This window comes from Cucurbita pepo, chromosome LG17, assembly GCF_002806865.2.
Source record: "Cucurbita pepo subsp. pepo cultivar mu-cu-16 chromosome LG17, ASM280686v2, whole genome shotgun sequence".
NCBI lineage: Eukaryota > Viridiplantae > Streptophyta > Magnoliopsida > Cucurbitales > Cucurbitaceae > Cucurbita > Cucurbita pepo.
Window position 1 is genome coordinate 765,703 of NC_036654.1, and position 27,410 is coordinate 793,112.

Here is a 27,410-nt window from a genome sequence, read left to right on the forward strand (position 1 = left end):
TCGTCCTCTATGGGTTTTTCCTTCCAAGTTCCCCTCAAGGTTTTAAAATGTGTCTGCTAGGGAGAGGTTTCCACACCCATATAAGGAATGTTTCGTTCCCCTCTCCAACCGAGGTGAGATCTCACAATAACTTTGTAGTATTAAATGGTTTTCATTGGTCTTAGAATTTTGTCTATAGACACCAAAATGGTCACTTTTAAAAGTATAGGAGATTCTTTTGAAGTATAAAACTTGAAAGTATAAAATGAAAATGGACATTTTGAAAGTGCAAGGTCCAAAACGAACCAAAGTTGAAAGTGCAAATAATAAATTAACCTAACGGCAGTGCAAGGGTTCAATTAAAACAATTAGGTATTGCCTATGATGTATGTAAATCACGCACATGACTGTAAATTAAACCAAAAAAAGGAAATCAGATAAAGTTAGTAATATAAGCACCAACTAGAGCTGGACACCATGAAAGCATAAATTTAGTTACTTAGCAACTACGAGAACATCAGTGCTTCAACCGAGCAATAATCGCTCACCAGAAACAAATTACTTGGGGTATGCTAACCGAGCCCCCGAAACTTTCTTGCATAGCTTCCCACTGAAAAATAAATTAACTAACTTGAAGAGTGGACCCAAGATTTAGGAGAACTTATATCATTTTAAATGGGTAAAAAGATGAACATCTTCAATAAATCAAAACTTCAAACAGGGTGCTATCTCCATAAATAATAAACAAGGAAAAAGCAAATAATGTTAATGTAAAGAATGTTAATAAGAACACAAGGGAAAGTGTCTATAAACCCTACAATTTGTCCCAGTCAACCAGACAAGGCAAAATTCATCTCCTCAATAGATGTCAATAAGGAGAAAAGAATAAAAGAAATGCAAGTACTACACCAAATGAGAACTGTATGAACAGACATACAAGCTCAGAGAGAAAACAGGGTAACAAAAACTTGCCAACATGTAAATCAATTCAATCCAAACCTACAAATCCCTCACAAAATCTACACGAACATATATTTCAGAGTTCAGCATCGGTTAATTTTTCAACCGAAAAAGATAAATGATTGAACTTTGAACATCTACCTAGAGTCTCAGATCCTGTGGATTTAGTTGGAATTCCATGAAGAAATAGGTATGGATACACACACATGTTGAAAACTTGACTATCAATTACAAGTCCAAGATGCTAAGACAGCTAAACGACCAGTTTCTTTTAACAATTCAGTTCAGAACTATGATGCACTCTGCAAGTACTTAAAAGTCCTGATTCCTGTCAACGGAAATTGATCAACTCAACCCTTTTTTTTTTTTTTTTCTTTGAGAAATCAATATACGAAAAGGAACAAGCATTGATTTACCAAACTGAATCAGAAAAATGCTTCCTCTTCGCTCTTCCTTAGTCCCACTTCCATGAAATTGCTCATAGGACCATTTAACAATCGCAATATCAGAAAAGGGAAGGAGTTTCTCCTCAATTTGTCAAAAGTTTCATGTACGCCACAAATATCTTAAGCAAATGTTATCTAATTTCAGATACAGACTGTTCCCTTATCAATTTTCTTTAGTGTTAAGAGTTTTATTCAGGAGGAGGAGGAGATCGGGATAATTTCAGCAGTAAAGAACTCAATTCCAGAATAAAAAAACAAGAGAGCCAAAGAATTCAAGCCTTAAAAATGATTAGAGCAAGAAACCAATTCCAAAAAAGATCAATGGCACAAAAGATGAACTCACTTCTTATGCCGCCGCCCGCGCTTAGTCCCCCAGCCTTCAAGCTTCGCGATGGGGCAGCCACAGCGCGCCCGAAAGAGCAAAATAGCTCGACCATTGGGTGGTGCCATCTTCCTCAGCTCGGACCTCAAGCACTCATAATCCGGGTTAGCCTCACTACCTCCCTTCCACGGCAATTTATCAATCTCCTTGGACCCACCCTTCACACACTCCTCCGTTTGCAATTGCAGATCAAACTCCATAGCCTTCTTCAACCCTTTACATCCCGGCTTCGCGCATTTCCTCGATCTAGCGCCACAACAAATCTCAAACACACCAACAATCACACAGAAAAACAACAAAAACCCAACAATAAACGGAAACGGAAATTGAGGAAGCTGCAGGGCCGAATACGACAAGAGAATCGAAAGAGAGTTGAAAATGTAAGAGAAATATGACGTTACAAGAAAGGTACCGGAAAACAGAACGAGAATGAGGATAAGAAGATCAAGGGTTGCGGATGGAGAGTGTTTACAGAGAAGGGAATTGCTAGGGCTAGGGTTTGCACAAGTCTTGGATTTGGAAATTGACGACGATGAGGTGAGAATTGAGGACGGAGGCATGGCGGTTGTCGGAACCAGAAGATTGCGCATGTTCTATAGAAAGCCCAGTTAGAGATTGGAATGAATGGAGTTCACAATTAGGGCAAAATTAGGGATCTTCCTGTAAAAAGAAGATTGAGAAAGAAGAAGAAGAAGAAGAAGAAGAAGAAGAAGAAGAAGAAGAAGAGTGGCGCACGTTAGCGAAGTGGTGGTGACGGACCGGCGAACGTGAACCGTCTGCTTGAGGATCACACACGCGCCACGGAGGAGAGTGGCTGAGAATGTGAAAGACGATATATTATTTATATATTTTTTCTTCTACTTTCGTTTCCAACGAAAAATAATAAATAAAGGCTTCTTCTTCTTCTTATTATTATTATTATTATTTGCGGGAAAAGTAAATGAAATAAAGTGAAATTAAATTGAAGGACGGTTGAGCTTCCAAGCGTTCACGTGATGTTAAATTAATTAATGATTCTCTAAAAATAAAGGTAATTAAAATGGGGGAAGATGTTTATTTTAATTATTATTTTTTAAAATGAATGTTTTTTCTTTTTATTTTTGTTTTTTTTTTTTTAATAAATTGAGGCTGTACTTGGGATAGATAGAGATGCANATTGAAGATTGATCTGGAAATTTTTTTAAATGATTTTAAGTGATTCTTTTTTTTTTTAAATGGTAATAACCATTTAAAGATTCCAATAAAATTGGAAATCAATTCAAAATACCTAAAGAAAATCAAATTTTCTATTTCAACTTTGAACAAGTGGCAAATAAAGTAAAAGGTGAAAGAGAAAGCTTATCCATTTGGATATTATAAATAAATATTTGATTTGGTGTAGAAACAATACCACTATTAAAAGAGCATCAAAGGATGCTGAAAAACAAGCAAAATGGGAAAGGAATAAAAAAGATGCCCAAAAGTCAAGTATGTGAATCATACACTCAGAACAGAATGACAGACGTAAAAGAACTCTAAAAGAACTCGCGATCGGAAAAAATGTGTAACAACCTAAGCTCCACCGCTAGCACATATTGTCCTATTTGGGCTTTTCCTTTCAAGCTTTCCCTCAAGGTTTTAAAACACTTTTGTTAGAGAGATTTCCACACCTTATAAGAAATGATTCGTTCCTCTATCCTAATTGATGTGGGATGGGCGACAAGTGACCAAATATATAGAGCAGAAGTGACCCACTCTGGGCAGATTCGTTCCCAAACCGATGTCCAGCCAATGTCTACGAGCTTCGAGCTAACCCAGCCGTAGCATAGCTCAGGTGGAAGAATGTATAGGAGTAACTGACAGGTTTTCCCTTTCCCTCATTCCTTTTGTTCTTTCCATCCTTCACGTCCTTCTGCTTTGAAAAGAGGTTATCCCACCTGACCTTACCATGAGAAATTCTCCTCCTTTTTTCCTGTTGATGCAATGAAAATGATGCAAGTTTAAGTAAATAATTTGTACAAATATACGATATTACTAAATGTTCTTCAAATAAACTTTGCAAGTCCTCGTCCTTAAGCTACTCAATTCGTAATCAACTGTTCTGAAAGTTTAGTCTTAGGTATCTGCACAAAGTGTAAGAAATTCCTTACACTACAGTTGTCTCAACTCAATTCCCTCTTTCTTACACTGCATCTCACTATCAGAAGAATTTTTTTTATTGATCTTGTTCATGAATCTTCATTCTATCACATCTACGAAGACAAAAATCATAACTGAGATGATTAAAAAGTTAAAATGAAGCATTCCTCATCTTTTTTATAGAACCATTGGCATTTCCATCATATAACATCGAAATTAGCCAGTGACTTTGGAATCTTAAGGATCACAGTTCCAGAAAGCACCATTTCATAAACTTAATAGCCTCAAGTGAGCCTTAGAATCAATCAAATCTTTTATGCTTCGCTTTTAAGTTTAAGTCAATCATATCTCCTGCAAATTCTAATTCACGATATGTACAGATGCCCTGCTACTTCTCATAACATTTTACCATTACTTTTCGTATGAGGTCCCACATCGGTTGGAGAGGAGAACGAAGCATTTTTTATAAGGGTGTGGAAGTCTCTTCCTAGTAGACCCGTTTTAAGATCTTGAAGGAAACCCAAAAAAGACAATATCTCTAGCTGGGCTGGGGCTGTTACACTTAGAGTATTCATTTTGTTAGTTAATGGCAATTGATTTTAAATACTACTGGATTTAAGAAGATAAATAGAAAGCATAAGATAGCATTAGAGAGTGAAAACAATAGTAAATATAACCTATTTAGATCAATTATGGAATGGATAGTATTTGTTCCAAGAACTTTAAAACAAATTTGTAGTAAGATGATCCTATTCGATCCAATCAGGGAGCTTCCATTTCAACCTATATGGATCCCGGATACATTCGATAACCGCCCGCCACAACGGGCATACATAAACTAGCTTCAGATACAACAACAAAATAATACCAACAACAATAATTCTAAATTCAAGTATCCTATTTTCTTGAGTCAATTCATCGTTCCTTGAAAAATTAAACCGAGGTCCCTAGCGATGCAATCAGTTGCCACATTTAACCAAAATTACAGAAAACACCGTAATTCACAACCGACGAGCATACTGCGATTGATTTAAACTAGGAATCAACATAGCACACAAAAAAAACAACCAAAAATTAAGTTCGCGAATCATTGAAACCACAATCTATCGCTACAATAACGACACTCGCAATATTCAGCATAAGAAGCCAAGAAAATCGAACGTACGAATAAACAATTGAAAATCGGCTAGAATAACAGAAAATTAAAGCAAGTGATGAAACTCACATGGCATCTTCTCCGTCAGAGGAGCTGCGAACTCTCTGAGAACCCATGAAACCACCAAGGAGACTCCGAACAGGCCGCAGTATGCAAGCCTAGCGGAGCACCTCAAGATTCCAGAGACGATGGAGGAGCAGAAACCGCATGTGAGAGATGCACAACACGAAAACAAGCAAGAAATTGCTGTACTCTCGACCTCAAGAATTCTGCTTGTCTTGCAGAGACTGTTATTAGTGGGCCTCTTATATTATATTGAAATTTCAATTTTATACCCATATAGTTTGGGCTGACCCCTACAAATGGGATTCGATACAGGTCTTCCACTGGGCCCAGTAAGGTTATTTGGGCTGACTCCTACAAATGGACTTCGATAAAGGCCCTACTCTGGGCCCAATAAGGTTATTTGGGCTGACACCTACAAAATGGGATTCGATACAGGTCTTCCACTGGGCCCAGTAAGGTTATTTGGGCTGACTCCTACAAATGGACTTCGATAAAGGCCCTACTCTGGGCCCAATAAGGTTATTTGGGCTGACACCTACAAAATGGGATTCGATACAGGTCTTCCACTGGGCCCAGTAAGGTTATTTGGGCTGACTCCTACAAATGGACTTCGATAAAGGCCCTACTCTGGGCCCAATAAGGTTATTTGGGCTGACTCCTACAAATTGGATTCGATCCAGGCCTTACACTTAGCCCAACAAGGTTAGTGGGCCTCATTCGTTTTAGCCGAATAGTTACAACATTAGTTACAACATTAAACGTGCTAGAGGTTGATGATTCGATTTTCATTCCCGCGATTGTTGAGTTCTAAAAGAAATATTTTCATCGAGGTTTTTTTTTTTCATTTCCACGACATTTATCTAAGAGTGAAAACTATTCCCAGAAACCAACACGGTCATTTTAGCTAAGAGGTCACCGAACAAAAAATTGTTTTAAGTCAAACACGCTTGATGATTAAGCCACCGAAAAATAAGAATATTATATGATTGAACAACTAACATTTATATAACAAACAAAACAAAGAGTATAAATAAATAAACAATTAAAGAAAATAATAAAAGTTAGGATAAATGAANAGCGATACGGGCCAAAACGGACAATATCTGTTGGCAGTAGGCTTGGTTTGTTACAAATGGTATCGGAGCCAGTCACTAGACGGTGCCAGGCACCGATCAAAGTAAGGGCTAGACCCTCTCCATTGCAGACGCGTTTTAAAACCGTGAGGAGGAGAAGCGAAAAGTCTAAAGAGGACAATATCAACTGGCGGTGGGAGCATATTCTGGAATTACTAATGATAGAATTGATCTACCTCGATTCATCTCCTTAACTAAAAGTACAAGTCTAAAGCAACAAATAGATGGTATTCGATCAAACCAATCCGACCCCCTTAATGCTCAAAAAGGACCTAGGAATATGGCAGTTTACCCTGCTGCTGGTAAAAGGATACCATTCCAAACAGAACAATTCAAAACAAAAACATGATACTTGTGGAATGTATATCAAAATGAGATAAAAACTGCTACCTTCTGAACAGCTAATCTCCTAATTGATGGAGCTCTTGCCATAGAAGAAGCAGCCGCAGCTGCAGCAACACGAATTCTGCAAAAAGTACAATTGAAATAAATCAATCAAAAACATTTAATTAGTGGCGTCGTAGATTCCGATGAACTAATTAAAAGTATCGATTGTACAATACCTTTTGTGCACATCAACATACTCATCCGTTTCATCAACAATCTCCTCCTGCATCAATTAAGAAATGTTACGGTATAGTTTACAATGATAGGTAACATTATGATCCAAAGAGAAGAGGGAGAAATTTTACCTGCAAAAGTTCTTCAAATACATCTTCAAGGGTGATGATACCAATAACTTCACCATCTTCTATGTCCTCTGAAGAATGGTTCAACCCATTTATAGAAGAAGCATCATTGCGTCGGTAAGAAGGTTGGCTACTTATGCCAGAAGTCTTGGAAGCTCTATCGATATCAAGGACTACATTATCTGAATTCTCGTCCTGCTTACGTAGCAAAGGAGTTGTCAATTGGGATTCCACGCCTTTGTTTTCCTCAGATTCTTCTCCATCCAATGTAGGAGGAAGAGCCTTGTTTTTTCCTTTTACTTTCACCACAGCAGCCATGTGACTACTCCCTTTCTGAAATTCGTTCAATATGTCATAAAGAGGCATGTNAGGTTTTTTTTTTTCATTTCCACGACATTTATCTAAGAGTGAAAACTATTCCCAGAAACCAACACGGTCATTTTAGCTAAGAGGTCACCGAACAAAAAATTGTTTTAAGTCAAACACGCTTGATGATTAAGCCACCGAAAAATAAGAATATTATATGATTGAACAACTAACATTTATATAACAAACAAAACAAAGAGTATAAATAAATAAACAATTAAAGAAAATAATAAAAGTTAGGATAAATGAACTAAAACAAAGTGAGAAATAAAATTAAAATGTAAATTGTAAAGAACAAAGCAGAAAATGAATTATTCCATGCTACTATACTCTTCCAAAGTTTTGAAAGAATATTACAAAAAAGGCCATCCAGTTTAAGTAAAGATTGGGAGAGCCAAAATTGGGGTGTGGGTAGGGTTGAAAATTACAGCCTTTTTCCAAACGCATGAATTTAAAATTTTTTTACGAGGTTCATGTGCTAAGAACCCTAAATAACAAGACCAAATGAACTGCCATACCAGAAGTTTTAATTTGTACAGGAAAGAGAATCAGACCAAAAGATCAANCAATTGAAATAAATCAATCAAAAACATTTAATTAGTGGCGTCGTAGATTCCGATGAACTAATTAAAAGTATCGATTGTACAATACCTTTTGTGCACATCAACATACTCATCCGTTTCATCAACAATCTCCTCCTGCATCAATTAAGAAATGTTACGGTATAGTTTACAATGATAGGTAACATTATGATCCAAAGAGAAGAGGGAGAAATTTTACCTGCAAAAGTTCTTCAAATACATCTTCAAGGGTGATGATACCAATAACTTCACCATCTTCTATGTCCTCTGAAGAATGGTTCAACCCATTTATAGAAGAAGCATCATTGCGTCGGTAAGAAGGTTGGCTACTTATGCCAGAAGTCTTGGAAGCTCTATCGATATCAAGGACTACATTATCTGAATTCTCGTCCTGCTTACGTAGCAAAGGAGTTGTCAATTGGGATTCCACGCCTTTGTTTTCCTCAGATTCTTCTCCATCCAATGTAGGAGGAAGAGCCTTGTTTTTTCCTTTTACTTTCACCACAGCAGCCATGTGACTACTCCCTTTCTGAAATTCGTTCAATATGTCATAAAGAGGCATGTCCGAGGGGACCCTGCCATTCATAAGCAAATAAATAAGTAAATAAACAATTCAAAAATGTTTCTCAGAAATTGGTTGGGGAGGGGGGAGGGGGGTGCGAGCAGCAAAATAGCAAGCACACCTGGGAATCCTCCGAATGGAAACCGCACTGACTTGGGTCTCCGTTTCAGGTCGTACTGTTAAGAGACTTTTCACCTGATTCCAGAAGGGTAAAGAGTTGAACCAAAAGAAATGAAAAAATTAATAGGCTATAAAGAAAATATTGCAAAATCTAGAACAGGAAAATACAATTTTTTTATTCATGATTATCGTAAGGCCTACCAGTAGAAGCCCGATAACATTCTTTGGATTCCCAGAATAGACAGGAACTCGACTATGACCACGAGCAAGGATTTTTCCCATTGCTTCCCTGAGTTATTTGTTCAAAAAAATGTTGAGAATAAAATCTTTGACAAATACTCCCTAAAGTATCTTCAAAAAGCTCAAAACTCACTCCAAATAATACAAGATTATCGAAAAAAGTAGGAATAAGAATTCACAAAAAAAATCCAGATATTAACGTACATGCATACTCCTTTAAAAATTACTGGGAAGTGATAAAGAAACAAGAACTACCAACATTTTTTTATCTAGCTGGGCAACCATCTGGAGTACCGTAAATAATTATTCCCTAGGAGACAATTAAACTCAAGAACTACCAACTATACCGTATACATTGAAGGAACTAGGAGCCAATAGCTGATACCGTGGATGTTCATTATTATAATGACAAAGACAAAGGTAAAAGCTAATTTCAAAAGGTAAATTTTTCAGCAGTCACCACCGTTGATGTTAAGAAATTATAAAATGGTGAGAGACAAAACTTAAGAGCACCCTTACCAGTCCAATTTTGAATTTACATCCAAAGAAAAAGTTGATTCAATGGGTGTCATAGCCTCTTCAGCTGTCTGTTCAAATTAGATATGAAACAACTCTAATAAGAAACAGTTTGGAGGGAGGGTGTATAAAGAAACTATCCAACAGAAGTGAAAGATAAACAAGTCGGTGCATTAAACAGCAGCTACCTTTTCAGTTAAATCTAGAGCACCACTAATGATTGTTGTTTCGTCATGGGTGAGTTCGCCACCCTTTCCAGCCTATACACAAGAACTGAGGTTTAAAATTTTTAAAAATAATGGAATTTAAAGATCTTTGCAGCAAACTTATTCACATACCTCCAGACTGTGGATGGAGACAAGAGCCTTTAATTGTGCACGCCTAAACAACGCCTCATTGTGTCCCAGTAAACAGTCAAGAATCTGAAACGCAAGAGAATTTTTTATTGCCTTTAGCAGTCAAGATAAACGAAAGAGAGGACAAAATTAATGCCAATGTAAAATAACAGGAAGCAGCCAACATTTATTAAATAGGGTCTCAACAACCTTAGTTCATTTCAATACTACGATGCACTAATGCCTCCTTATGCCCCCAATAACCCACTACACAAGAAAAACAAGGAAAAGAAAATAAAAATCGAAACGGTATTATCATCCATATAAACACTTTGAAAGTCGTACATACTGCAATAGCAAGCCTGCATACTTATCCTGCATGGAACTGTTCAAAGAATAGCTAAAACATAGGCATAGCCATCGGAAGCCATTGGCTTGCAATACCCTGTGATCCCATTTTCAGCAACTACAGCTAAACTTAAAAAGGCCCTTGAGGACTGGCATCGATATTGTACAAAACAAACAAAGGTGCAAAAGATATCAGCCAAGTCTCCTCAATTAGGTTCTTAAAGGTGCTATGAACTTCTTGAGCATGCACCCAATTCTTTTATGAGAATTATACAATTGATTTGAATATAATATTTATCGATAGCAATTTTTCTAGCTCGATAAAATCCTTGCATTGACAAAGACTTCATAACGGTCATTCTCTTACTTTTTCGAAATCAAGAAAATTTCGTTCAATTTATGCAACTTACATGCTTAAATAGTCGAACGAAACAACATATTTAGAGAAAATTACCTTCCCAATGGGATAAGCAATTGGATAGCAAATCACCATCAAAATTCGTACAAGACACACAAAATTGGCACCTACAGCAAGTCCATACCGGGTGCATATTGCTTGTGGTATAACCTAACAAAAACAGAAGACATTCCACAAAAAAAGGATAAATCATTCATATAAAGGAATCAAGGTTAAGGAAAAACAAATGTCAACATACCTCTCCAAATGACAATACAAATGTCACAGAAAGAATTATAGCAAGATACTGATTAAAAAGTTTATCCAAGTATATCGGAAGTGCCTGCAGATAGCAAATACCAAAACAGTTTAAAAAAATGTGCCAAATTCAATATGGAAACCATCAACACAAGAACGAATATTGAGGAGTAACATTTGACTCTCATGATAAATCCCAAAATTTATAATCCAAATTTCTCCACCTAAATGTCAGCCCCATTTCAAAAGAAATGAAGAACGCCCCTGTTTTTTACGCACTCAGAAAACGATTCCGGGTCCAACCAAGTCAATTACCTCCATCGCAATGGCATTGCATAAAAGCAACGTAACAAGAAGCTGGTGCTGTTTCTGAACCACGGGAAGTATAGCCGCTGAAAGAAAAAAATCGTCCAATTCAATACAAATCAGAATGACACACAATCTTAATCGTAAGGCGCATAAATGATGCAAGCTAGAAGCCAACGCTGAAATTGGAGAGCCAACCACCCGCAAGAATTCAAACACACAAATACACGTCCCAATTTTCTTTTTATTAAGAACCGAATCGAATCCCAGGTGAATTGACAGCTGAAGAATCAGAATAATAATCATAATTTGAAAACAAACCTGCTTGTTTCTTCTCCTCAGCGGTGCCACTCCGTTGAAGAATTTCGAGGTCGACGAGACCAAGGGACATGAGACCAAGCGTCAAACCGGACATGATTCCAGCAAATAGAACAAGAACGCAAGAGATCCCGGCGTAGGTAAACCATAATAACGATCCAAATGGAATTTCACCGGCTTCCGGTTCCAGACCCGAATTCCGAGTCGCCATTCGAGTCAACATTACTGCATTTATCAAATGCATCGTTAATCGTGTTCTGATTCACCTTTTTCCTCCTTTCTTCTTTCTGTATCAGCGCCGCAGAATCTCTCTCTCTCTCTCTCTCTCTCTCTCTCTCTCTCTCTCTCCCTCAGCGGTTCGCGGCGGAAGCGTTTCGGGTTTGTTGATTTCCCGGCAGACTGTTTTTTTGTTTTTAAATCTCTTTTAGTCTAAATAAATTAACAAATATTACTTCTTGATTTTCTGTTTATAAATATTGTAAATAAAATATATTTTAAAAAAATTAAATTACAAATTTATTTATTTAACAAAATGTCTTTTAAATATTGTAGATGGGCTAATCCATATGGGCCGAAATCGAAATTTCGTTATGGGCCACAGTACAACAACCCAACGCTACGGCCCATATAAAACTCGCCCCATGGCTTTGACGGCCCAATTCCATGACCCAAATTTGGTTGACTTTTATTGCTTCAGAATTTATTTTCGTTAATCCCTTTTGTAGTTCATGATATTACTATATTATTATTAACGTAGTGCTGTTAAAACATTATTTTTTATTTTTAAAATTTATTCTGTTTTTAAATAAAAAAACAGAATATAAATAAATTAATCCGTCTTTTCAAGGGAGGGATATCGACTAAAATAAAAATTAAAAAAATATCTAGAAATGAAAAGAGGTAGTGGGTATATATTTTTATTTTTGAAACGTGACAGAATTTTCTTATCTAGATAAGATGAAATAAATTATACTCGTAACTATAACTAACAAAAAAAAAAAAATGAGTTAAGATTTTGAAGAAATTTGATTGGTTGATTCAGAATTTATAGTATAATGTCACATCATATCATATATTATTATATTATATGTTAGTTATAGTGTGACTAACTATTATATTCTAATATGGAATCTTCAAGTTGTGCTCCACTAACAACCTTACACATTTGTTTAAAATTAAGAATCTTTATGTTATATTTCATTAGAAAATTAATGGGCTATCGATCAATATCAATCACATCGAAATCGAAAGTTGTTACATTTTTAATATTTTAATATATAATTGAAAAGACTATGATTAACACATTATTATATATCACTAAAAAAACATTTTTAAATTAATGTCCAATTGTAAATAAATGTGTTAATCTAAGTATAGTTTAGTGGATGATTAAGTTAAATAAATAAAATTATTTATTGATTTATTATACTAATTACACAATAATTCCCTCGTTTAGCTAACAAAGCATGCATCCACACACTACCTAAAATTATTATATTTTGGTAATTTAATTATAATAATTGCATATTTAAAAGACAGTTAAATTTGATTTAATGGTGGTGGTCGGAATATTGACGGTGTAAGTATTTTGACATAGGAATTGGTGAAGGATTTTGGAGGCCGGCTCGGTGACGAGCGCCTCCCAAACATGGTCGGAATGTTGTTTGTTGTCACGGTGTTGGAAGACTTCAGTGGCGTCAATGCGGTGGAGATTCCATCCTCGTTTGCTCCGAAGGCGGCGGATGTTCTGCCATTGTCGGAATGCCAATTTTCTGGTGTTTTCCTTTATCTTCAAAATGGCCGCTTCGAGAATTCTAGATCGGGCTCTGTAATCGGTGGCGGAATCCATCTCGGCGCGTAGAAACGCGTCGAGTTCAGGAACGCCAATGGCGCGTCGGATCCCACGCGTGTAATCGTTTTCATTACGATCGAATAAATTCCGTACCTCGTTAATGAAGCCGTTGTCCAACATCCGATCGACGCGTTCCGACACGAAGGAGTGTAGGACTGGTAACGACACGTCGACCCATAGGAAGCAACATTCGTACTGGTATCGGAACTCGGCGTCGCCGTCGACAAGAGATTCGATGAAGGAGTTGGAGCCGCCGGCCACGATGGGAAGCCGGTGTTTTCCAACGATGGAGTTTATCGTTGACGTGGCGTGGCGGCGGAAGTCCGCGGCGGTGAAGTTGGAGTTTGGATCAGCGATTCCGAGGAGGTGATGTGGGACACCACGGCATTCTTTTTCGGTTACCTTATTGGTCACGACTTCGAGTCCTTTGTAGATTTGGATTTTGTCGGAGTTTACGATTTCAGCTGGGAAACGGGTGGCTAAATCGACGGCCAACCGGGACTTTCCAGTTCCGGTTGCACCCATTACAAACACTAACTTGTCTTTCCGCCGGAAAAATGGCTTCAAATTGATGCTGTTTGTTCCTTGGAAGTCTATTAGCGGCGGCTCCGCCGCAGCTTTCTTGCAGCTCGCCGACAAGGAAATTTTCATTATTTCCTGAAAAAATTAAACGCCAAAGCAATAAATAAATATTAATTCTATATATATTTTTCTATTAGGAATATAATTAAATTATTAAATATTTTTAATCTTATTAAATTAAAAATTTAGACATGAAATAATAATGGAGCACGTACATTCATTAGTTACAAAAAATAAAAATATACTTTTACACGAGCAAAACTTACGTCGAGTAATAGATGGAAGAGAAGTGTCGGTATACGAAGGCTCCTCGTGAGACGTTGAGATGAACTAGAAGATAATAAGAGAAAATGAATACGAGTATATAAAATAAAAAGATATAATTTATGATATATATTTATTTTTGTTGCTTTTTTCTCCAAGTTTATGATCAATCACTAACAAATGATGATCATCTAATATCTCTCCACACAGCAATGATAAGATTAGCTTGGGGTATTTATATATGCTGATCAGGAATGGCTAAGCTTCACTACTTTACACACATTTTTTTTTTTTTTCACTTGACTTACATATAATTTAAAATATTTATATATTTTAATATTTGTTCGTCCTTTTTAATTCAACAATAATCGGAACTATCGAATATTTGTGAATTTAAATATGTCTCAAATGATAAAAATTATGAAATCAGACCTACAAATTATTTCCTTCCAATTTCACGTGTTGTTTAACTGAAGAAAATACATCTAACGACTTATTATATTCAAATTAAAAAAGTTCTATTAATATCATTTAAGTTTTTTAAACTGTAGAATATTATATTTAAAATTATTCATAAATTTTTTTAAAGTAACGTTGACATATTTAATCTTTATTTAAAAAAAAAAATCTTATCGTCAGGAATGGAAATAGTTGATCGACACCTCATAGATTATCTTCAAACTTTTATGATATAAACCATGAAAGTGTTTTTAGACTTTTAAATATGTTTTTTTTATGTTAAAAAAATGTGTTTTTAGAGTATTAATTAACTTTTAAAAGGTCTTTTAAAAATTTAACCATATATTTTAAACCTTTTAAAAGTTTAAATATATTTTTAATTTTTATTCCATTCAAAACTAAGAATAAAAATATTTTTAAAACAAATCTCAAAATTAATTGCCATAGAAAAAAAAATAATGTGAAGTTAGTGGGACCCGGTCAAAGGGAGAATGGCAGTGGAGTTTTTAAAATAATTTATTTGGTTTATTATTATTATTTAAAAATATTATTTTTTTTTTCTTTTAAATTTGGCGAGAGAAAATTAATTGAATTCCATGGTTTCTGAGTAAGATAGCAACCCTGCCTTTTAGTGGAAAGGAGAATCTCTACTATGTGTAAACTAGACTAAAGCTTAAATAAATATACATTTTATTTCAATTTATGAATAGATATAATTACATTTATTAATGTTTTTTATATTTAACTTTAAAATTAAATGAAATTTAAAATGGCTTTTTAAAAAATAATGGAAAATAATAATTACGCTAAAGAATTCATCAATTTAGTTTCTAATTTTTTTAAATTATCATTCATTACCTAAGTTTTTTTGTAATTATTTTATTTTATATGTAGAATAGTATTTAATAATATGTTAATTAAATCATATTTAATAAATTAATATTTCAATCTTAGCTATAAGTCCGTACATGAGTCAACTCACGTATAAAAAATATTCCGAAGATATTAATACAAAAATAAATGGAATATTTCTTTAGCCATGTCGTTTGGTCCATGATTTAATTAATATTATTAATAATAAATTTTAAATTTAAATAAATAAATAAAAACAGCACCCACTGCGTACAAGCGTAGTGGGCTGGTAGTGGGGGCAAAAAGAACTTTCTTTTTGATACCTAAATTTTATTTATTTATTATAAATATTTGAGGAAAAAGACAACCTAATAAATAGTCAATTTTACTATTTAAATGGCAGCTTATTTTTAGTAAACTTAGAATAAAAATTCATTTTTTAATTATCATAGTGCAAAAATTAAATATCTGTAATAATCATTAATATAAGATGGATCGTAAAATAAAATTAATATCTTCGTGATATATTATCTTATTCTAAAAATTTTATTCTCATTTTGCTAAAATAATGTACGACTAGATCTTACTATTATTTATTGATCCTATAGTGGCATTATCTACACGGTGTGCCACTTGACCTTCAATCTCGAAATCCGTCTCTTCAAATCTATATCATTATTTTTAAAATAAATAAATAAAAGTAGAGATTCTTTCGAAAACTTTTTTGTTTTCAATCTTATTTGAAATTTACTTCAGATAACAACCATATATTATATATGGATCAGGTTAGTCGGGTCCAATCATACAAATGAGTGATACTCGATCATATATAGAGGTAGCTCGAGACTATATTGCATACTTTATGGAGAGTTTTTTTTTTTTTATGTCATTTTCAAAAGATTAGAGGTGCTTCTATCATGTTTGGAAATTCGTATCCAGCTCTATTAAGGTTCTCCTTATACCTAAAAATTAGATCATTTTTTAGCTTTTGATCGATGGCCGTCCGTCCAACGCCATTCGGGTTTTTCTTAAGGTCGTTTTTTTAGCTTTCGACTGACGACCTTCCTTCTAGCTCCATTCGAGTTTTTCTTATACCTAAAAATTAGATATTTTTTGAGCTTTTAATAGACAACCATTCGTACAGTTTCATTTGGGTTCTCTTTACACCTAAAAATTAGAGATATAACGGAAGTGAGCGATCCTAACGAAATGATATCGAATCTAGAAGTTTGATAATAAGTTGCGCACCAACAAAATGGAGGTTGCTCCATTAGTATGGTGCAAAATAAGACATAAGATACCCACAATTTGAATTCAAATAAAGTAAACTTTATTTTGGATCAATTGTGGCCATGATTGTTCATGTTCTTTTGTTGGCCAAATATAACAACACTATGCACCAACTTCCAATATAAGTCAATCATGATTTTCTTTTTCCTTCTTTCTTTTCAAATAACAATAATAAAAATTAAGTGTCTAAGGTTTTCTCAAACACACGCTTTTGTATTTTGATCAAATAACTAAAAACTCGAGCCTTTAATATTTCTACTACATGTATATATTTTAATCAGTTAAACTATGCTCAAATTGACATTATATACATTTTTAAAAAATAGTTAAATATTACTAAGACGATTAAATATTTTGTAATATTTTTTTAAAAATAAAAATACTCGTTTGGAATGGTATTTATATTATTTAGATATATAAAATAGCATTTTCAACCCTTTTATTGTTATTATTATTATTATTATAATGAGTACACCATTTTCCATGTAAAGTTTGTGCCCAATTTGCATGCTTATGCTTTGAAATCAAGGCATTTTATTTATTAATATTTTAAGAGCAGAAGGCTTTATATTATTCTTTTAATCATTTGAATTTCTTTATTTATTTGACTATTATTATTTAATCATTTGATGAATTTAGAATGGGCTTTGGTTTGTGGCCTTTATGATCCAAACATTGGCCCGAGAAGAAGAAAAAAGTTTGGATCCAATCCAAATTAGAAAAGAGGAAAGGAGATTAAGATCCCAAAATTGAGCTTTTTTCCCTGTAATCTTCGTTGTGATGTCAGAGGAACTTTACAGAGACAGAGAGCAAGCGATAGTGCGGGTAGTTAATTGTTGGTGTTTTTGCCATTGATGGGCGGATTGAGATTGAGATTTAGGTCAGTTTGCTATTTTTTTAGTGGTAAAACCTAGCCAAGAAATCTGGCAAACCTTGGGGGATTGAGGGCTCGCTTGTCGTTGAAGCATTCCGTTTCCGATCACAACGACGACGAGGAAGTGTGCAGGCCTTGGCGTCGCAGGCTTTTTATGGCTTTTACATGGCGCTCCGCCCTCAAGATTACCGCCGCACTTCTACTTCTTGCTGCTGTAGTAACTGCTTGTTTCACCCTCCCAATCGAGAAGGTATCAAATTGTCGTTTTCATTAATTATTTCTCCTGCATTTTTGTTTCTCGTTCTCTATTTGGTTGATGGCTATTGCTCGTGGATTTTTCTTAATTTGCCACGGTTCTGGAAGTTATTTGAGATGGCATATCCATATCCATATCCATTTCCATTTCCATTTCCATTTTCATCTGTTCTTGAATTGTGTTTGAGTTTTAAATTTGGGCTCTAAACTATTCGGTCAAATTACTGGTCTCTATGTAAGCTTTTGTTCAAATTTTATCTTCCTTCCACGGGAAAGTATTAATTAATGTGTTTGTGTTTCAATTTATAGGGTGTTTAGTTGTTTCAACTGATGAGCTATATGCTTGAAGTCTATGTGCTAGCTTTCGAGGCTGAAAGATTCATGACGAATTGCTCATTTCTAAGTTTTAGTGTAATGTCATACAATTTGTATCGATCTCATATTTGAAATTTGACATCATATTTCAGATTCTGAAGGACTTTTTACTATGGGTTGATCAAGATCTTGGTGCTTGGGGTCCACTTGTGCTGTAAGTTAATGTAGCCAGTCTCTTGTAGAACATTTCAAGTTGCTTTTAGATTTTGTATTTCCACCATCGCTTTCCTTTCCCCTCATTATTGTATATATATTTGCAGGTCTGTTGCATACATTCCTTTGACAGTGTTGGCAGTTCCTGCCTCAATACTCACTGTAAGCATCAATTAATCCTTCGTATACCTGGTAAAAGGTATAATGTGTAGGGAAGAATGCCTCTAGAATGAACTTACTTTTATGAACTCAGATGGTTTGCATTATTTGTCTTTCAGCTTGGTGGTGGCTATCTATTTGGGTTACCTGTGGGCTTTGTTGCTGATTCCATTGGTGCAACTGTTGGAGCTGGGGCAGCCTTCCTTCTTGGACGAACTGTAATATTCAAAACCTTATGGTTGTCTGTAATCCATAGATATTCTGTGAATTTTAGTATTTAAATATAGAATTATTATTAGGAAAGATCATTTTTTGTTTGCAATTCATAATTGCCATTATTGGATCAAATATGTATCACTGCTAGTTGGATGACCATTCTTTTCTTGCATTCTTTACAGATTGGGAAGTCATTTGTTGTTTCCAAGCTGAAGGATTATCCACAGTTTCATTCAGTTGCCATTGCTATTAATCGGTCTGGATTTAAGGTTTGTCTAATTTGTTTACAATCTCCTTGTTTGTTTACGGTCTTTGAGTAGCATATGGAGGAAGGCTGTCATCTGGAAATTCATGTTCCTTTCATGACTCTTCATTAATCTATAAAATCACCTGTTTCTTCTAGTTCAATGGAAAAGAAATAACACCTTGTTTGTGTGGCTTCCAGTTTATTTGCTTTTTTTTGTTTAATGTGGATAAGCAGCGTCGTGTGTCTCTTTAATACCAATTCTTGTTTATGGTCATACTTTGTATTGAACTAAAATACATAATATGTTTAGTCTGCTCATGAAACATTGGATGAAATGAATGGTTAGCTTTTCCCCTTCCCCGTGAATGTCATGTATCTATGGAAAAATGTTTCTTCCCTTACATTGCACGATATGAAGCATACTGAGTTGTAAATGAAACCATATAGTAAATTTTGAAATGCAATCCGAGAGGTAAGAGATGATTCAAATGCATTTATTTTGCTAAACTATGATATATGATTAAAATAAATTGTGGGTTGGCTTTTCGTTTCTTTTTCAAAGAAAAAAGAAAAAGAAAAATTGTAGGCTGGCAGCTGAGCGATTGTGAATGAGTGGAAGTTGATGTAGAATATTTGGCTATATAAACTGTTTCTTGGTGCCTGGAAGAAAAGCTAATTTGCATCGTAGTACCTATGAAGCAAGCTGCTGATATGAAATAAGTTATTATTTTGTTTTAATTAGATTGGCTTCTCTGGTATTTGTATTTGAAATGACCGACTGTACTTGTTCATACTTCACCCAATGTGTCCATATGTCACCCGGGAACAGTGAGGACTAAGTTACACATAATATTGTTAGTGACCCAAAATCTTCACTTTTGCAGATAGTCTTACTTCTCCGGCTTGTACCCTTACTTCCATTTAACATGTTGAATTACCTATTATCGGTGACTCCCGTTTCATTAGGGGAATACATGCTGGCTTCATTGTTGGGAATGATGGTAATTTCTGAACATTCTTCTTATAACATCTAAAGTAACCTAACGGATTTCAGATCACAATTTTGGCGTAACTTGTATGTTCATTAAAGTGCTCCTATGCAGGAGCACAAACTGTTGGTGGCTTTTATTTAATTTGTTTGGTCATTTCTCAATGTAAAATGTATTAAATTTGTCTCTCCAAATTTTAGTTTTCTGTATATCTGTAGTGCATGGATAGGCTTTTTTATATTGGAAGGAGTGATAACTTTATTGATTATGATGTCATGATACAGTTCAATCTATGAATATTGTAGTTTTCAGCCCTTTTGGCTTTTGTTCATCCATGATGATAACTTCATTGATTATGAAGGCTAATATTATATATGATTATGGAGATAGTTCTAGAGGCTGAAAGAGAAATGGCAAGGTGCCGTGTACCATTTAGAAACATTTTGGGTGGATTATCTCTCCCCTACCCAAATCTAGCTCACTCTTAGCTTACCTCACCTTGGCCATAATTTTGGCACAAATACCCCCTCCGGGTGATTACCATTCTCGCTTGTTACGAAAATAATTTATTCCTGCTCTATTTTAAGGCTTGGGTAAGAATACCTCTTAATTGTTCTCTAGTTTTCACATATCTTGTGGACACCAACCCTTGTATTTTCTCAAGAATGAAATGGAAATCCACTTCAATATTAGAACATAACTTAGAATGTATGATTATAAAAAGGACAACTATGCACAATAACACATATTTTATAACATAACTTAAACCGTCCCTTTAAGCCCTATATTATTCCCATGGCCCTTATTACCTCATGGCCATATATCATTCCCACTTGGCCAACCCATGATTGTTAGATAATTTTTAATATGTAGAGGGTCCTAGCATATTGGTTGGTTATTGTTGAATGATATGATATCTAGGCATGCATTGTTCTACATCGAGGTGAAAGATGGTAATTATACAAATTAGTGATTCTTTGTTTTATTTCTTTTCTTTTGCATGTGAGCATGATTCACATCTCTATGCTGAGGAATCATGACATGCTTTGTAAATGTCTAGATTTATCAACTTCAGGTACTAATTTTAAGATTTTGATCCATCACCGTCTCTATTGTAGCCCATCACTTTTGCATTAGTATATGTTGGAACCACACTCAAAGATCTTTCTGATGTTACACATGGTTGGGGAGAATTTTCAAAGACTCGTTGGGTAAGTGCTTTTTATCTTCAATGTTGGGGAGGGAATGTAACACATCTCTTTTATGGCATGTTCCTTGACAGCCCAAAGTAACACTTAACCTCATGAACTAAGAATATTCATTTATCAAAAATATGTTACCGAAGTACCACTGATTTTTGAAGAGCTTCCACACTAAATATATCTTGTGTTCTTTCTCGTCTGATGCATCTTCTTTCCTTTATTTGTGGATGCAGGCATTCATAATGTTAGGTCTTGTGGTATCTGGTAAGTATTCTTTGCAGAAACTTGTACCCTTTTTCTGGGTTTTCTTTTCTTGTTTGTTTTTTGTTTGGCTGGGTACATTTCTATGAAGAAAAAAGGTGGGCAATAATTCTCAAGAACAGTGCGAAGGGTGCCAGACAAAAAAAAAAAAAAAAAAAAAAAAAAAAAAAAAAAAAAAAAANAAAAAAAAAAAAAAAGGAAAAAGGTTGTTTAGTCTTATTTAAAAAAGATTTGTTTCTTGTATGCCATCTGCTACTCAGCAGGAAAAATCTTTGAGCATCTTTGTCATCGTAATGTGATACGTCAATTAAAATAATTAAATGAATGCTTCAGGTGGAAGAAGGGTGCTTAATAATTAAAATAGTATTTGATATCCGGCTTTAATTTATAGTAAACTGAGACGTTGAACTTGACTCAATTAAAGATAAAAGGAAAAAAGAAAGAAAGAAGATGGAACGTACCCCAAGCCCCTTTTCTGACATTGATTTGCATGCAGTGGTTCTGGCGTACTGCGTTACCAGAGTTGCCAAGGCTGCTTTGGAAAAAGCTTTGGCCGAGAACGGAGATGCTGTTGACTATTTGGGTATCTCCTCGCAGCTACCCATCGTAGCTGAATCAGAGCCTGTCGATCTTAATCAGCCCCTCATAATCAAGATTGACTCTCCTCCAGATGACTGCAAATGAAAAGATAACTATTTTGACATGTAAATTCTTCATTCTCCTCTTTCAATAGGCCAGGCTTCCCTAAACAAAAAGGTTTTATTTTTGTTATATGTACAATCGATATTCCATAACATAGAATCTAGGTTCTTGATATAGAACGACCAGTTTATAAATCAAGCATGTATTAAAGTAGCTGATTGTTTCTTTTACCATTACATCACAATAAATGTGACATTTCTATAGATTTAAGTGTTCGTTTAGTGAGTTATCTCCATGATCTACAGTGATTTCTTGCACCGAGTCTGATTTGTTTCTCAAATGGTAGGCATGTTGTTTGTAACTTTTCCTGTCCTTGATTAGAAAAAGAAAAAGAACTTCCAACTGTACTGAACCCTATTCTCTTTCTCTATCATCATCTTCTCCTCAAAACAAGATTACTTTTGATTCCCTACTCCAAGACCTCCTTGTGCCTCTTCTCTACCATTAGTCTCTTTATATAGCATTAGAGGACGTTAAGAATCATGCTGCAATATTCTGGTTCTAATTTAGTTGCCTGCAGCCGGCATCGGTTGGGTAGCCATTGTGGTGCTGCTGCTCGCATTGCTGATCATCATCTAGCAAAGCGCCTCACAGCTCGCAATAGGTTAGCTTGTCCTAAGCATGGCTCAGTTAAATGTTTTTGTATGCTATGATGAAAGGTAATTGTTAAGCCATCAAAGTTGTTGATTGATTGGAATAATTATTATTGGTTCACTAGAATATAATTCTGAACTTGACTTCTTCATTTTTCAGGATAATCACCTTTGAATGAATCACTTAACTGATTGGAATGAATGATTGTTATTGGTTCACTTGAGTTCTTAACTTTTAGGTACCCCGCAGTAAATACTTTTGACATCTGCCTTATTACTAGGCAGAGAAGCAATCAGTAAATGGAAAAACTCCCATCTGTCAGAGACTTATAATCCAAAATGTATTGTCTCATTGTTGTTTGTTGATTGATAATCTTATCATAGGATATTATTCTTCAGATAGCTGCGATGGTAGATGGTGGATAGAACTGCATATGAGGACCACTCAGAAATTAAGTCTCTTTTTCCTTCCAGTCTAAATTTCAAAGTTCATTCTTATGCATTCATTTACTATTTACACCCTTGTGTGCCAAGTTTATGAGCAGCTGCACAAGCAAAGGTCAGAAACCATGTGAAATGGGAATGCTTTTGTAGGTCAGAGATTTTTTGCCCTCATTATTATTGTTATTTCCTTCTCTTATCCAACATCCTTCAAGTTTCAAAACAGCATGTAGTGCCTCATTTGGCACCCTCTACACATATGGAAATGCCATTGCACAGTTGTTTTGAAAACCCCCTCTTTTAGTGTCACACGAACAAAAGAGCACGTTGAATCAGATCCCGAATCTAGGCTTTGTAAATCCCCACCCCCACCCCGGCCTCGATTATATGATAGGTTTATCTAACATAAATCCTTCTCATTATTGTTTAGGGTATACTTAAACTAGAGTAGACTCGACAGCGTCTGGTAGATCAACAACTTATTTGGATGTAGGGATAGAGAAGACTATAGGTAGTTTCTAGTAAATGTGATTGAAAAGTTGATTTTGCAAACAAGGGTATTGTTGGTGATTAAGTGATGATTGTCTTTTAGCTTAAATTAAGGGAAGAAAGGCATTTTGTTTAGGTGTTTTGTCTCCTTTGAAGAATTAGCCTTTTCAGGTAAAGCAACCCCTTCAATGGAAACAAAGAAGGAGAGGGAGAGGAGGAAGGGGGAGAGGCTTTTTAGACTTTTAAGGAGGACAAAAACCGATTTGCTTAGGAAATAAAAGTATGTTTGTTGAAGGGAAATTCAAATATATATTGCATGAAATATTGTATAGTTTAATGTATGCATACGGCCTACATTATAAATACAAATGTTTATACTCTGACAAATTTGTAAGCATATTCCTTTTCTTCTCTACGATGTTACCAGAGTGGATGTTTGTTTTTATAAGCAAAATTTTACATTAAGAAAGAAAAAGAATAATATTTTAACATTAGGGAGGACAATTTTTGAAACTTTTTGAAGTTAAGATGTATTATTGAAATAAGATTGATGGATCGAAAGAATTTCATACAATTTAGTAAAAAACGGGTAGATAACCTAGAAACTATAGCATAAACATAGCTTAACAGCGAAGACATTGAAACGCCGTGTTTTTTAACACGGTTTCATATGATAATTAGGAAGGCCCAGATTAAGAGTGCGAAAAAGAATGAGAGTATTAGCAGAAAAAGGGCATTCATTGGCGAAGGTCATTAATGCACATAAATCCAAGGTTGTGAAGAGGAAATTCCGCCCAAAAAGCTAATTCTTTTACAGCCCACTGTTAATAAAATCCAAAGAATCATAACAGTTCTGAATTGGAGGCTTATCTCGTCAAGCCGAGCTGAGCCAAACTCTGTTTCTTTCCTTTTCTTTTTCTCTCTGTTTTTGTGAACTTTCTTTCCGTCCAAACACTCCACTGGTTCAAACAACTAGAGAAGCGAAGGAAGGAAGTAGAAATGTGTTGTAAAAAACAATATTATTAAATAAAGCTCCAATGGAAGATAGAGTGATAGAGTAAGGCTTTGGACAACCTCTCTCTCTCTCTCTCTCTCTCTCTCTCCTCTCTTGGTTACCTTGTTTGGAACCCAAGTCCTCAAAGAAGGAAGAAATATGGGATGCCCTTTACAAATCCTTCTCTAATTAGCCTTCTCCTTCTTCTTCTTCACCTCGTTTTTGTTCTGTTAGATCTGCGACTATTCATTCCTCTGTTTCTCCTCCATTCTCTTGGTTTATTTCCTCTGAGACGAAGCAATGAGTAAAGAGGAGTTTCTGAAGATCAAGGTTTGCAACCCCATTTGTTTTGTTTTGGAGATTTGTGGCGTAATATGATGTTTTTTTGTTTGTGGGTTTATGTTCTGTTTTGTTGCTCTGTTTCAGAAATGTGTTCTTAAAGTGAATATCCACTGTGATGGATGTAAGCAGAAAGTGAAGAAAATCTTGCAGAAAATTGATGGTGGGTTCTTGTTGTCCCTTTCTGTTTCTCTTCGATTTTTGCTTTTGAAGTTTTATCTTCTTGTTCTCTGTTTTTCTTTCTTTCTTTTGTAATGGTTTTCTTTTGTTTGTGTTCGAAATTTTTAGGGGTTTTCACTATAGATATAGATGCAGAGGTAGGGAAGGTGACAGTCTCTGGAAATGTAGACCCAGCCACTTTAATCAATAAGCTTGCGAAATCGAAGAAATATGCAGAGATTTGGGGAGCTCCGAAGGAAAATCCCAGCAATAACAATGGCGGCCAGCAGAGCCAACTTGAAACTATGATGAAGAATTTGCAGGTTGACAATGGAAAAGGTGGGGACAATAATAAACAGGGGGCTCAAAAGGGGGCAAATAATCAGCCGAAACCGAGCGGCGGCGGTGGCGGTGGTGGCCTGCCGCAGTTTTCGCCGCAGCAGCTTCAACAGCTGCAGCAATTACAGCAGCAGATGAATGGGTTTCAGCTACAAGATCCGAAGATGATGCCAACGCAGCTGAAGGGTTTGAGAATGCCGCCGTTTAATGATCCGATGTCGGCGAATCAGAAGGCGGTGAAGTTCGATTTGCCGGAGGAGGAGGATGATCTGACTGATGATGATGATGATTTTGAAGATGATGATCTTGAAGATGATTTTGATGATGATTTTGAAGATGATTTGGATGATATTCCTCTTCCTCCGAATAAAATGAAGCCTCCGATGGGCGGTGTCGGTGGCGGTATAGGCGCCGGCGCCGGCGCTGTTGGTGGCGGTGTTGGTCAGATGCCGAACATGATGATGATGAATGCGAATATGATGAATATGCAGCAACTAATGAACGCTCAGAAGGCTGCTATGGGAGCTGATAAAATGCCCGGCGGTGGCGGAGCTATGCCAATGCCAATGCCAATGAATGGAATGGGCGGTGGAGGTGGAAATGGAGGAAAGAAAGGTGGTGCTTCCGGCGGCGGGAACCAGAGTCATGGCGGCGGCGGTGGTGGCAAAAATGGAGGCAAAAGCGGCGAAGCTAAGAATGGGAATAATAATGGTGGGGCTCACAAGAACGGCAACAATAGCGGCGGCGGTGGCGGTGGCGGCCCAATTAATACTGGCAACGGCGGGAATAGGGTCGGTGGTGAAATGGGTCATGTAATGAACGGTGGTGGTCCTCGTGGGTTTCCAACCATGGGTGGTCCTCACGGACTACCGGCAGGAGGAATGTCCGCCGCTGCTGCAGGCGGGGCCGTCCGCCCGATGGGAAACATGAACATGCCAATGGCACAAATGGGCAACATGCAAATGAGCCAAATGGGCTCGATCCCGGCAGTCCAAGGACTACCAGCGACTGCCATGAACGGCGTCGGACACGGCGGTGGGTATTTCCAAGGACCAGGCGGAGCATCGGAAGCAATGGGTGGAAATCCATACCAACAGCAACAATACATGGCAGCCATGATGAACCAACAACGCGCCGCCATGGCCAACCAACCAATGATGTACGCACGGCAACCGCCAGCGGTGAACTACCTTCCGCCGTACCCATATCCGCCACCACCGCCAGGCGGCGACAATTACAGCCACTATTTCAGCGACGAAAACACCTCAAGCTGCCATGTAATGTGAAAAAAATCAAAAGAAACAAGAAACCCAGAATTTGCAGAGCCTTGCCACCATGGTTCCAGCTCTCAATTATGCCGATGAAATTCTGGTGTTCATGACAGATAAAAATGTTCAGTTTATAGTTGTTTTTTCTTCAGAAGCTCAAGAAATCCACACCAAAAAAAAAAAAAAAAAGAAACTTGGAATTTCGATTATGCTCTTATCTTATACTTTGGGAATTAATGGTTTTTAATTGTCAGTAATCTCTCTCCATTTAACTGTTCTTATCCTAATTAGGTTCTAAATTATAGTTTAGTGGGAGTTTCTCTTAATTATTATGGGGTTGTGGTCTTTGCTATATAAATAATGAAATATAATAAGAATTCTTTTCATTTAATAAAAAAATAAATCAGTTCATTGTAAAATTACAACTTTGCCCCTACATCTTTCCCCAATTCCAATTGCTTGATGTGTTCCAAATTGGGATTTACAATGATTATTATTATTATTATTAATTTATTTATTATTTGAGAAGCCTCATGTGGTTTGCTTCCCTTCCATGGCTATGGTATGACATGAATGTTTGTGAAGTGGACCTCACCCTATGAGCTGGGGTCCCTTTCAGTTTGTCTCCTTCTCTTTTTTGTTTGGGTCGTTTTTTTTTTTTTTAGTTTAACAAAGGAGACGGTAAGGTTCGAACTTTTGACTTTTTTGGTTGGAGAAATATTACTTTAGTTGCTCGAGTTATGCCCTCTTTCCTGTAGACGGATGCAAAGATTAGAGACT

The 27,410-nt window shown here is 35.9% G+C and overlaps 5 protein-coding genes across 8 annotated transcripts in view; 2 read left to right on the forward strand and 3 right to left on the reverse strand.

Annotated features, from left to right (window-relative positions):
- LOC111778166 (uncharacterized protein At5g19025-like) overlaps nucleotides 1–5,838 on the reverse strand; it is an 8,267-nt gene extending 2,429 nt beyond the window's left edge. Inside the window, exons 1-3 of one of the 3 annotated variants that reach the window (XM_023657848.1) lie at nucleotides 5,111–5,838; nucleotides 1,729–2,013; nucleotides 528–589 (exon numbers count right to left, since the gene is read on the reverse strand). In XM_023657848.1, the coding sequence (XP_023513616.1) occupies nucleotides 538–589; nucleotides 1,729–2,013; nucleotides 5,111–5,157 (384 nt within the window). In that variant the 5' untranslated portion in view covers nucleotides 5,158–5,838 and the 3' untranslated portion in view covers nucleotides 528–537. Of the gene's footprint in view, nucleotides 1–527; nucleotides 590–1,728; nucleotides 2,636–5,110 lie in introns of those variants that run through there. The other 2 variants (XM_023657846.1, XM_023657847.1) reach the window with 2 other exon arrangements.
- Nucleotides 5,839–6,195: 357 nt separating this feature from the next.
- On the reverse strand, nucleotides 6,196–11,594 carry LOC111778375 (DUF21 domain-containing protein At4g14240-like). 2 transcript variants are annotated; one of them, XM_023658159.1, is made up of 13 exons: nucleotides 11,280–11,594; nucleotides 10,968–11,044; nucleotides 10,654–10,737; nucleotides 10,452–10,565; nucleotides 9,653–9,736; nucleotides 9,503–9,574; nucleotides 9,318–9,385; nucleotides 8,760–8,847; nucleotides 8,560–8,633; nucleotides 8,439–8,451; nucleotides 6,933–7,295; nucleotides 6,804–6,850; nucleotides 6,196–6,706 (listed from the first exon to the last, which is right to left on the reverse strand). In XM_023658159.1, the coding sequence occupies exons 1-13, from the start codon at nucleotides 11,518–11,520 to the stop codon at nucleotides 6,607–6,609; spliced, it is 1,425 nt and encodes a 474-aa protein (XP_023513927.1). In that variant the 5' UTR covers nucleotides 11,521–11,594; the 3' UTR covers nucleotides 6,196–6,606. The 2 variants fall into 2 exon arrangements, with proteins under 2 accessions (XP_023513927.1, XP_023513928.1); XM_023658160.1 differs by lacking the exons at nucleotides 6,804–6,850; nucleotides 6,933–7,295 and adding an exon at nucleotides 7,947–7,993 and having other exon boundaries at nucleotides 8,076–8,451.
- A 1,133-nt stretch (nucleotides 11,595–12,727) lies between these two features.
- LOC111778376 (adenylate isopentenyltransferase 5, chloroplastic-like) lies at nucleotides 12,728–14,013 on the reverse strand. The gene is made up of 2 exons (XM_023658161.1): nucleotides 13,977–14,013; nucleotides 12,728–13,785 (listed from the first exon to the last, which is right to left on the reverse strand). Exon 2 carries the CDS (start codon nucleotides 13,777–13,779, stop codon nucleotides 12,805–12,807), a length of 975 nt encoding a protein of 324 aa, XP_023513929.1. The 5' UTR covers nucleotides 13,780–13,785; nucleotides 13,977–14,013; the 3' UTR covers nucleotides 12,728–12,804.
- A 3,306-nt stretch (nucleotides 14,014–17,319) lies between these two features.
- LOC111778377 (TVP38/TMEM64 family membrane protein slr0305-like) lies at nucleotides 17,320–22,229 on the forward strand. The gene is made up of 9 exons (XM_023658162.1): nucleotides 17,320–17,699; nucleotides 18,172–18,233; nucleotides 18,340–18,394; nucleotides 18,511–18,609; nucleotides 18,790–18,876; nucleotides 19,739–19,855; nucleotides 20,962–21,054; nucleotides 21,279–21,309; nucleotides 21,803–22,229. Exons 1-9 carry the CDS (start codon nucleotides 17,604–17,606, stop codon nucleotides 21,988–21,990), a joined length of 828 nt encoding a protein of 275 aa, XP_023513930.1. The 5' UTR covers nucleotides 17,320–17,603; the 3' UTR covers nucleotides 21,991–22,229.
- Nucleotides 22,230–24,485: 2,256 nt separating this feature from the next.
- Nucleotides 24,486–26,937, forward strand: LOC111778374 (heavy metal-associated isoprenylated plant protein 33-like). Its single transcript, XM_023658157.1, has 3 exons — nucleotides 24,486–24,855; nucleotides 24,952–25,027; nucleotides 25,153–26,937. The coding sequence occupies exons 1-3, from the start codon at nucleotides 24,826–24,828 to the stop codon at nucleotides 26,646–26,648; spliced, it is 1,602 nt and encodes a 533-aa protein (XP_023513925.1). The 5' UTR covers nucleotides 24,486–24,825; the 3' UTR covers nucleotides 26,649–26,937.
- Nucleotides 26,938–27,410: the final 473 nt, after the last annotated feature.

Coding starts and splice junctions, on each gene's coding strand:
- LOC111778377 (XM_023658162.1), top strand. CDS start 17,604: ATGGCTTTTACATGGCGCTCCGCCCTCAAGATTACCGCCGCACTTCTA. Junction 17,700..18,171: donor TCACCCTCCCAATCGAGAAG/GTATCAAATTGT, acceptor ATCATATTTCAG/ATTCTGAAGGACTTTTTACT. Junction 21,055..21,278: donor AATTTTCAAAGACTCGTTGG/GTAAGTGCTTTT, acceptor TTGTGGATGCAG/GCATTCATAATGTTAGGTCT.
- LOC111778376 (XM_023658161.1), bottom strand. CDS start 13,779: ATGAAAATTTCCTTGTCGGCGAGCTGCAAGAAAGCTGCGGCGGAGCCG.
- LOC111778374 (XM_023658157.1), top strand. CDS start 24,826: ATGAGTAAAGAGGAGTTTCTGAAGATCAAG. Junction 24,856..24,951: donor AGGAGTTTCTGAAGATCAAG/GTTTGCAACCCC, acceptor GCTCTGTTTCAG/AAATGTGTTCTTAAAGTGAA. Junction 25,028..25,152: donor AATCTTGCAGAAAATTGATG/GTGGGTTCTTGT, acceptor CGAAATTTTTAG/GGGTTTTCACTATAGATATA.
- LOC111778375 (XM_023658159.1), bottom strand. CDS start 11,520: ATGCATTTGATAAATGCAGTAATGTTGACTCGAATGGCGACTCGGAAT. Junction 8,634..8,759: donor ATGTTATCGGGCTTCTACTG/GTAGGCCTTACG, acceptor TTCTGGAATCAG/GTGAAAAGTCTCTTAACAGT. Junction 6,707..6,803: donor TATGTTGATGTGCACAAAAG/GTATTGTACAAT, acceptor TACTTTTTGCAG/AATTCGTGTTGCTGCAGCTG.